At 48.4% G+C, this 10,535-nt stretch overlaps 1 protein-coding gene and 1 non-coding gene across 3 annotated transcripts in view; one reads left to right on the top strand and one right to left on the bottom strand.

Moving 5' to 3' along the window:
* Window positions 1–167: 167 nt before the first annotated feature.
* Window positions 168–240, bottom strand: TRNAK-CUU (transfer RNA lysine (anticodon CUU)). Its single transcript has one exon. It is a non-coding gene; the product is annotated as a tRNA-Lys (tRNA).
* Window positions 241–1,011: 771 nt separating this feature from the next.
* Window positions 1,012–10,535, top strand: part of ADAMTS7 (ADAM metallopeptidase with thrombospondin type 1 motif 7) — a 48,410-nt gene continuing 38,886 nt past the window's right edge. The window contains exons 1-4 of one of the 2 annotated variants that reach the window (XM_032446807.2): window positions 1,012–1,191; window positions 1,745–2,097; window positions 5,392–5,563; window positions 8,755–8,951. In XM_032446807.2, the coding sequence (XP_032302698.2) occupies window positions 1,110–1,191; window positions 1,745–2,097; window positions 5,392–5,563; window positions 8,755–8,951 (804 nt within the window). In that variant the 5' untranslated portion in view covers window positions 1,012–1,109. The remainder of the gene's footprint in view (window positions 1,192–1,744; window positions 2,098–5,391; window positions 5,564–8,754; window positions 8,952–10,535) is intronic. The other variant, XM_015873287.3, reaches the window with a different exon arrangement.

Below are 10,535 nucleotides of genomic sequence, written 5' to 3'. Positions count from 1 at the left end.
ATGCCGGGATCGGTAGTGCGGGGGGCGGGGCGGCGCAACGGGACAGGCCCGAGATGGGGCCGGTTCCGTCCATCCGGTTCCGTCCGTTCGGTTCCGTCCGTTGCGGTGCGGATCCGAGCGCCGCTGAGGAGCACGTGATAAAAATATAGAGAGAAGGAAAAACTTTACGCCCAACGTGGGGCTCGAACCCACGACCCTGGGATTAAGAGTCCCATGCTCTACCGACTGAGCTAGCCGGGCGCTGCCGAACTTGTTGTCCATGTGCCCTTCTCAGCTGCGCCTACGTAAACTATATCCTATATGTAACATCTGTAGTGTTCTGCTGCTGGATTTAGGCATAGAAATGCAGAGTTCTGAGCAGGAATTGCTTCGTTTGAAAAATGTCACTGGAATAATGTCATTATAAAGCCATTAAACCTGACTCACAAGTGATCTTTCCAATCCTGCTTATCTGAAACCAAACCCGTGTCTTTGCTGTTCTTTTAACATTTCAGCCTTCTGGCTTCAATAGAGCTGACTGCTGAGGTCCTGATGGGCACAGGGAAGAGAAGTGCTATAATGAGCTCAGTTAGCAGCAGTCCTGAGTTAGTGAGGAAGGGACTATGATTCCCTGCAGTCTTTGTGCTCTGCCAAGGAGTTACTTAAACAAAAGGATCCAAGTGCTGTGTTTTATCGTGAAGAGAACAAAAAAAACAACCCCAAAATGACAGAGATGTACAAAGGGACTCAGCCCTTGTGTTTCTAATGGGAAACAAGACAGCTGCAATGGAGCAGTAACAAAGTGCCTTTGGTTGACGTTTGTGTCGGTTTGCTGTGAAACAAGAGACAGCTCTTTCACAGAGGAGCCAAAACCACGCGTTTTCCCGGTGGGAGGAGATGATTTAGAGCAAATTGACGTTGTTTGGCCGTTCTCACCATAGAACCCTATTGCTTTCCACTCTGCGAAGTGTTGAACGCCGTGTCCCGCTCACGGCGGCCGCGCGGGGTCACTCCCGAGCTGCTCCGGCAGTTGCGGGACAGCGGCGGGGCCGGGCCGGGAGAACAGCGGCGGCGGGGCGGCCCCGCGGGCCGGGAGACGCTCAGTGCCCGGCCCGGCCCTGCCCGCACCCATGCCGGCCCCGGGACGGCTCCTGCTCCTCGCCGCCGCTCTGGCCGCGGGCGGGCAGCGGAGCGGCGGCACCGAGCAGCCAGGTGAGCGCGGGATGCGGGTGGGGATGAACGAGGGTGCGGAGCCGCCCGTGGCAGCTGAAGCTGGAGCCGGGGCTCCCCGGGTTTCCCGGCTCCAGGCAGGATCTGTTGATACCCTCGGACCGCAGCTGGGCTGTTGGAGCATTGGGACCCTCTGAGGGAGGTGCTTTGCCGCCAGGAATCTCCTGCACGGTGTCCAGACGTTTCAGATTGATTGATTGATTATTTTTATTCACATTGCTCCAATAACTGTAATTAAACAGTGGGAATGTGAGTATGGAAACTGGGACTGGTACCCAGTTGTGCTGTGGTGGTGCTTGGTCTGTGGGATCAGCTATTGGCAGCAGCCCATGGCAGAAGGTGAGGATGCGCTGGCAGAGGCGAGGTGAAGCAGCCCAGGTGATGCACATACTGTGCAGGTACTGGGAACTGATCTACCTACCAGATCTGGGTAACTGACCCTGCTGAGCTGCCTTGGGAGTTCAGCATCCAGCTCAAGTGGTAGGAGGAAAGGTGCTTAATCCTAAAGCTAACCACGGAAACCCTTTCTTTGCAGAGCCTGCTCTGTGGTCCTCTGGCAGTGACATCGTTCATCCAGTCAAGGTTGATGAGAGGGGATCCTTCCTGTCCTACGACTTGTCCCACCGAGCCCTTCACAGAAGGTCTCTTTCCTCCAAGAACAAGTTTCTCGCTTTCTATGAACTGCATTACAAAGGACAACCTCTGAAATTCAACCTGAGCCTTAACACCAACCTCCTCACCCCCGGGTTTGTCACTGAGAGGCGGTATGGGGGAATTGCTGATGCCAAGATCCAGTCTCACACATATAACTCCTGCCATATGATTGGGGAGGTTCAGAGCCGGACGCTGAAGGGAGGCCTGGCTGCTCTCAGTACATGTGATGGGCTGGTAAGTACCAAGGTTCTTAACCAACAAGGAAAGAGCAGAAGCTGTATGAAATCCCTTTTTCTTTGGAAGGTGCTGGCAAAATTCCTCCTGACAGCAGCAGAGTCAGGATCTCAGTGTGTAGGTTTGATGCTGCTTTGGGTGACCTGACTGTAAATTTCCCATGGATTCCAGTAGTTTGGGAACTCTTGGGACTGTGTTTACTTGTGTTTGTGTCCGAATTCCCAAAGAGCAATTCCCATATGGCCTCCATCTTCTAGTACATAAATATAGGATTATGAGAAACTCATCTGAAAGTGTAGTTGATCGAAGCCTGGAGATGATGAAATATCTCATGGTAATGAAATACCATTTCATGATAGTGTGGTTCATGCTGTCTTATTCCATGGCCAAGATTTTCAGAGGCAATAATGGCCTTTAAGAAGGTACATTTTGCTGAAAGCCAAAGTCATTTTCTCTACTAAGACTGTGGTGTAAGAACTTAGGAAGGCAAATTCATGTCTTTAGCATAAATTTGCATGTCTGCATTAGCTTGTGTCTGGCTGGCACAGGTACTGGGTCCCCACAGGGTTTAAAACCTTGGAGATTTGCAGAATCGTTGCAGTGTAACTTCATAACTCACATGATGTGAGGACACTCCTCAAGTAGGGTTAAGGGGATGGCAGCAGCGCTGTCATGTGAGGGGTTCTGCTTCATGTGGTGACCACTGCACAGAGCTGGCGTGCACATGGGGCACAGGGCTGCTGCTGCAAGTAGGAAACAGCAAAAAGGAGCTGATACAGATGGAGCAGGCATGGGAGAGATACTTAGTGTGTCCAGGAGCCCAGAAGAGTTGGCTCTGGCAGCACAGCATGGAGAAGGTCATGAAAAATGCTGTGCACATCCTGGGAGGTGTCAAAGTCACTCTTTTCCTACTAAATTTAACAGCATCTGATGGTGTTGAGCAGCTTGCACTTCATAGCTCACTGAGTCGGTGGGTCAGATCGTTTCATTTGCTGTCAGTTCAGCAGCTGGGGTTCTGTCTGTGAGGTCTGAGGTCTGAAGAAAGCCTGCTGAAGGGCTTGAGAAGGGCAGGTAGCTTAGCCCAGAGCTGGGTCCCACAGTCAGAGCTCTAATGCTGTTTTTGCATTAACTTCTTCCATGGCTTTGAGTGGTTTTTTTTCCATCTGAAAAGCTGGGGCTGTAAGAACTCCTGTCTTCAGGATAATGAATGCTAAAGGAATTGGTTAAAAGGATTAAACATCTCTTTGTGAATGAACTATGGATGGGAAAGAAAAATACTACTCATTAAGTAATTCATTTTCTGCATAACGTGTCATTTGGAAACACCTTTTTATGATGGTTTGGAGAATCACATAAATTAAAGCCTGTAAAATGGGTTGGAAATGAACACTATCATATAAATGCTGTAGGTGTGTGTCATGCACAATGCTGCCTGCAGCCAATGGACTGAGTGGTGACAAAACTTCAGGCTTAAGTTGCTTTAGAGCTTCCCTGCTCAGTCATAAAATAACCAAGGCTTTTTGTTAGGTACTGAACCACAGGAAGCTGCACTGACAGTGTGCTGTGTGTCTCACGTAATTATCAAAGAAAGTAAAGTGTGTCACTGAGCTTTGTTACAGTGAATTACTCACACGCACCTTGTAATTGTGATAGCTGTTACAGGGTGTAAAGAAGGAACTCATTGCTGGTGTGGGATGATTTAGTTCTGTGGGCTACAGAAGCATATTGCATTTGTACACGGTGGCAATACCTTGCATTTCAAGCCCAGCATTGCTCTGTTGGAAACACTCTCCACTTCTGAGCTATACAGCACAGATGGGCTGTCACAAAATTCCTGCTTGTGGCAGCCTCAGGTGTTGAAATAAGTCCCATTAGCACCTCAGAAAGCCAAGTTCTCCCATGTTCCTCCTTGTCCAGCACTTATTAGATGTATAGCATGGGATAACTATTCCTTTTTTAACAACCTTGCCTGCCTTTGAGATCAGTTTTTGTGTAAGGCTTCACTTTTCTTAGAAGCCTGTTACAAGACTTTAAACTCCTCCTGTCAAGGATTCTGAAATGAAACACGGTTCTAAGGGCTGGATTGTGCTCTCTTGTGTATAACATTGTCGGCTCAGTTTCATCTTCTCCAGGGCTGCCTGCTCCTCTTGTTATAGCCTGTTGTGCATGAGAGTCAGGGAGGCAGGAGCAGGGATGTCAGTGCTGTGTGCAGTGGTGGGCCATGACATGTGGGGTGCAGTGAGATTAGCAGGTGTGTTTTAAACAGACCTTCCTGCAGACAGCAGACCCCTCGGCATTCCCACAAAACCTCCTTGGGGCAGAATGCAGCCATTGCAGGGCATCCCCGGCAGGCTTACGTGGGACAGTGCTCTCTGCTCCAGCTGAACCCAGCCCAGGAGCTCCTGGTTCCTGGGGGTGAAGCTGCCCAAAAAGCTTCCCATTCAGCAAATGCAAGTGCTTCCAGATAACTGTTCCCGAGATGCAGTCTGGGGCTTTGGGATCCCAGGTGAGCCCATAACAATGTGTTGCAGCTGGGCCAGGTCCATAGGGTTCATAATTGAACAAAGAAAGTTTTAGGGTCTCATTTCCTGCTGAAGGAGAGATGCCAGTGACATATCCTCCTTGTTGCATGAAGTGGAATTCTTCTTAGACTGACTTGCCTCGATTTGAGTTCCTGCTGTGATCAAGTGCTCCCATAAGTTCCTCCTCCTTTTCTCTCAAGGTTTTCTGGTGCTTAACCACGGGAGGTCTGTGGGTTCACAATGATGGGACTTAGTGCAAAGGTGACTGACTTCACCTTGTGAGGATATCCTTGTGAAAACATCTCCACTTGTACTCAAAACACTCGTGCTGAACTGTGACCAAAGCCATAGTTTGCACTGAAATTTAAAGCTCTCCAGAGCTTCTCCATGAAGGTCAGGGAGAGGTGGTGTGAACATGGAGGAGGAAGCACAGTCCAAGGTCAAGTGTACACACATTCTTGGTGTGTTCTGGTTCTCTGAAGAAGGCATTTCTCTATCTCAGCATCCCTGCTGTCCCTGAACTCATTCCTTAGTGTCAGATCCCTTTTCAGTTCAGCACCCTCTGCACCTTGTGACTGGAATCTCTATAACTTTTTGCTTTGCTTCTCATCAACCCATGCTCAGTTCCCTTTGTCTGAGAATTTAGAGCTCAAAAAACAGTCTCTTTAGAGAAGACATGTTTCTACCTGGAACATTTTGCAAATCTCTCCCTGCTCACATTCATACTAGGTGCAGATGGCTTCATGATTACATCTCTGTCTCTCCCTGCTAGAAAGGTGTGTTTCGGCTCATGAACGAGGACTATTTCATTGAACCAGTAGCCACCAGCTTTCCCGAGGATGCAGCAGCGCAGCCCCACAGGATATATAAACGCCATGCTCCTGAGCACCCGGGAGAGCAAGACAAGAAGCAGCCAGCAGCACAGGCAGCCTGCGGTGTGCAAGGTATTGTCCCCTTTCTCATACATTTCACGATGAACTGACAGCAGCTATATCCTAGAATTCACAATTTGGGTTCTGTAATTTGAAGTACACAGTGAAAAGATAAAGGAATCAGTGCCAATCCTTAGTTTTCTAAGGTGCCTCGGCAGACATGCTTGTCTTAAAATCTGGGAGGGTTCAGCTCCTGCAGTCACATCTCAGCACTCAGCTTTTACCCTGAAGGACATGAATGCTCTAATATGAGTTTTGGGAGTAGTTGTGCTGGTCCCTTTTGCCACTTATGTGGCTGGAAAGGAAATGCTCAGAACATTGAGACACAACTGACCCGTGGGTTTGTGGTGGTTTCTGTGGGCGGTGGGCAGTGCCGGGCCCACTTGGTGGCTGTCTGCCGAATGGCCTCGGGCTCCTTATTGCAGGGTGGCTGAGTTTCTGAAAGCGTGGGCACACAGTGGTTTCCACAAGCGTTTTCATTATGGGAAGGCTGACCACTGGTTCAAATTGCAAGTCAGGAAATTTTGCTTGCTTAGCAGCAGGCAGAAATGTTCTGATGTTCACAGGAATTGCAGCAGTTTTTTTTTTCTCCTGCCAATTTTCCTGTATTTGCTTATGTTTCTCACATGCATGCTGAACCTCAGGCCTCTCACTCTCATCTTTTCCTCCTGGGCCTGCTGCAAGCATCCTGTGATGTGGAGACTGAATATTTGTTTTTGATTCCTTGCAGACATCAGTTCGTGACTTGCCAGAAGTTTGGGCTTTCAGAGTAAAACTTGGTTTCCATGAGCTAAATACCAGAATTCCCATTTACGCCAGTGAATCCAGGTTGTCACCATGACCCTTCTGCCCAGCAGAATTATTTGAGTGCACATTAGATGCTTTCTGTACCCATAGCACTGTGCTTGTACTCGTGTCAAGGAACTAACTGTCCATTTCTGCAAAGGCAGCTCTCCTTCCTGCTTTTTGGAGAGGTAGAAAACCAGCAGGTTTTTGTGATGAGCCGCCCCCTCCTTCAGGGTGCTTGTATGGAGTCTCTGTTGGAGAGTGATCCCTTTGCTTTCCTCCTGAGCTGCAGGGATAGGGCTGGCTCCCAGAAAATGACTGTCCTGGAAAAAGCAGTGGTGGCTCAGATGGACAGTGCTGACAGCTGAGAGCAGAGCTGGGAGGTACAGCAGTCTGTGCTTCTTGCAGGGTTTTTTTGCTGGAGCAGAACTCAAAGGCTGCATTGCACAAGCAGAGGATCATGAGCTGCAGTTCTGGCGCTGGGAGGGAGAGTGCATGAGGCTCAGAGAAGGAAGTTCAAAGCCTTTCCCATGATAAAATCCCAGGGCTAATCATAAACTGGTTGACGCTGTTTTCAGTGAAGAACAATCGATGCTTTGGGCAGCCTGGCTGCTGGAGCGTGAACCCACATCCCTGAGGGCTGGTACAGCTACACTGAGGTCTGTGTTGCCCTTGTTATTTTGGAGCTATTTTAACTCTGCCTAGTTGAAAATTGAATGTCTGCCTGCAGTAAAATCATGTAATAGGGAGGTGTTTGCCTTAGGAAGAAATCCTGGAGACAAGAGAAACAGCAAAGGTCTTGAACATGAGATGACTCACTCGCCTCAGGAGCTGGGGCAGCATCCCCACAGCTCAGCAGCACCTGGAGCTGGGAGTGCTGGCCTCCCACACCAAGCCAGCAGCTCTAACTTAGGGTCTGTGCAGCCCTCAGTGCTGAGCTGTGAAGCAGCAGATCTGTGTGTAGTGGTGACAGACAGACACAAGACAGGGAGGTTGGAAAGACTGGATGCTTTACTTTGCTACTCTGAATATTTGAAGTTGCATCTTCTAGTCAGTGCATCTTGTCTTACTAATTCCCTAGAGTTTCCCACACCCTTTTATTCTATAATCATTTTATCTTTTAGTCATTCTTCCTTTAATCTAAATGAATAAACTGATAATCGTAATAATGGTTTCTTCTAGACTTTGAAGCCTTTTGATTGTAAATGAATTTCACTAGGTATGGTGTGGCTGGCGTGTAATATAGCTCAGTCTCTATTTGAATACAAACCAGCAATGTGGACATGATGTTATATGCCCTGGAAAGGAAACTGAAAGTCTACAGGACATGTATTACTTCGAGTCTTTCATCATCTACTGATGTATTGCTGGTTTTCTTTGCAAATCATCACACACAGCCAGATGGGTGTTAGATCAGCCTGGTATTCAGCTCCTGTCAATACCCTGTGCTGCATATTGTGAGCCTGTATGTACAGCTGGGCAAGCATGTGAGGGGGATCTTGAGGGGAAATGCCATACAAACCCTGCTCGGTAGCCAGGGAGCTGTCTGCACCGTGCATGCATCCCGCATGGAAGCTCAGCAGCAAAGGACACAATGAAAACAAACTTCAAGGAAGCCATTGTGATTAAACTGTCACAGCGGTATTAGCAATTCATCAAATCATTCAGATACTTAGGATTTTTTAAGGCTGGGGCATAAAGTACAGCTAAAGCACAGTATAGTCCATAAAATGTAGAAGCTCACTGTTAATAAAGCAAGGCAGAGCCCATAGAAACTAGTCATAAAAGCATTTCCCACTGCGTATCATGTGGTTTGTAAAGCTTTTACCCATCTTGGGGCTGACCCTGACCTTGATCTTGGAGCAGCGTCACAGGAAAAGTCTTGACATGAGAATTCCCAGTTTCTGGTGTTCATTAGGAGCGTCCAAGCCGTCCTTTGGCATCGTGTGTCTTTTCAGCCCAATGAATGTCCTTGTTTCTCTGAGGACGAGCAGCACAGAAGCCCAGAGTTCAGTCTTCATGTGGCAAAGGAAATTTCTGTGTAGCCCTGTGAGTGTTTCAGTCTCATCCAGGACAGCAGTGATCTTTGGGATTTGGCCCAGGACATCCAGTTTCCAGGGCATGGAGTTTATTGTGTTAGGTAACTGTCTTTCCCAGCAAAACAGAGATGTTTGATGATACTGGGAAGAGCTGAGCTGCTGGTGTTGTTTCTCTACAGTGCATGGTCAAGCCTCTCTCCATGTTTGCCTATAAATTAATGTGTTGATACATAACGCGAGCGCTCTGCTCTGGGAGACTGCATGTTCCTCATGAAATATTTCAGACCCTGTTTCAGTTGGAGAATTTATTTCAGAGGATTTGTTTTTTGTTTGACTTTTTACCAGAAGTGAGTCTTTCTTCTCCCTTTAATTTCTCAGAATCTCAGGAAAGCCTGGAGAAGTCTGAGAAGCGGAGGGAAAGATGGGAACAGAAACAATACAAGAAGAGAAGGATAAAGCAGCGTTCCATCAGCAAGGAGAAGTGGGTGGAAACGCTAGTGGTGGCAGACACCAAGATGATAGAATACCATGGGAGTGAGAACATCGAGAAGTACGTGCTGACTGTGATGAACATGGTGAGTCCTGATTTTCTCAGCTGCAGAGCTGCCAGGTCCCTAGAGATGCAGCTATGAGACATAAGGGCCACTGGGCTTGCCAGAACTCATTCATGGTGAGACCTCAGCAAATCTCTCACCAAACAGACTGTTCCCACCCTCACATTTACTTTGCTGCATTGTTCAGTCCTCCATCTGCTTCAGGAGGATGGTTTGCTGTGAGCGAGTCTTAGGCCAAAGTCTTGGTGCAGATGGGAGCAGCTCTCAGCCTGCAGCAGTTTCACCTTCCCCGTGGGGGTCAAGGGCTGTTCCCTTCCCTTTCTCACTGAGGGTGTTTAACATGGTCTGCCAGGTAGATACTGCAAGTGCAGGACTCCTCCCTCACCTACTGCTTCAGGACAGAGGGGCAGGTGCTGCCCATGGCCACAGCATCACCACTGCTGCTCTCTGCAGTCAGGCAAGCAGGCTGCTTGGGCGGGGAGGTGCAGCTGAAGTTGAAACTACTCTGAAACCTGTGCTGGGGCCACCCACATCCCCCTGCTTGATAAGGAAGCCTCCTCACAGGAAAAGCCCTGCAGGGATGTGAGAGTTCTGGCTCAGGCTTCCTTGAACTTAGTGTTGGCTGTGCCAATAAGAGACACCCATGAAGAGAGCGCTGTGGGGCAACTGCCATCGTGTTTTTCATCTCAGTCCCAAATGCTGCAGAGCCAGTGCCAGCCTGCCAGTGATGGCTGAGTGCTCTAGCCTGGTTGACAGAAGTGTGAATGGCTTTCCTGGGAAGGTGCCACTGAGGGCAGCCGAGGGAAGGAGTGAAACATAGATCCAGCCTGTAGTTGAGCTGCTTTGCTGGCACTAAACCATGGGAGTATTTAGTGGTAAAACATAGAGGCAGGTTTTGAAAGCTGACTGTAATAATTGCATTGAAATTCCTCAGGTTTTCATTCTGCTTCTTAAACTCAGACTTTTCTGGAGGCATTGACTCGTAACTATGTGGTATGATGTGTTAATGAGCTAACCTTACACATCCAGACTACCACTCTTAATTTTGCCTGGAGTCACAGACTTAAACCATCAGACTGGTTTAAGGTGAGAAGGGACCCCTGGAGGTGACCTTGCCCAGCCCCTGCTCATTCCAGGCCACATTGAGCAAGGCCACGTCCAGGGTCATGCGTGAAGAGAAACTGATGGTCTTGAAAATCCAGGCAGGTTTTGCTAAAGCCATAAAACAAGCAGGTAGGTCAGTGTGAGTTGGTATAATCTGTTTGCTCTTTAACTGTTGTGGTAGCATCTGTTTGCATTTCAGAAGAGGTGTGGTTGATGGCTGGAAGAGAGAGTGGGATTGGGTAGAGGACCTCAGGGTAACATCTCTGGGTTTCCTGGTGTTGGTGAAGACACTGAGAGAACACTGGCTTTGAGGTGTTTAACACATTTGTTAGGGAGTGAAAGTGGAGGTGGTCCCCCAGGCATTTCTGGTTGAGTTTCAGCATGCTACATAGATTATATCAGTTTCCATTGTGTTATGAATGCTTTTATCTGGGTCTGCATCTGGTCTTGTCTTTTATTTTTGGGAATTCCCCAAGATGTTGAGATGTTGTCAACAACCTT

This window comes from Coturnix japonica, chromosome 14 (assembly GCF_054131305.1).
Source record: "Coturnix japonica strain WE chromosome 14, WE-NBRP24, whole genome shotgun sequence".
Classification (NCBI taxonomy): domain Eukaryota; kingdom Metazoa; phylum Chordata; class Aves; order Galliformes; family Phasianidae; genus Coturnix; species Coturnix japonica.
Note: the sequence above shows the minus strand (reverse complement) of the source record. Positions and strands in the feature narration are given on the sequence as shown.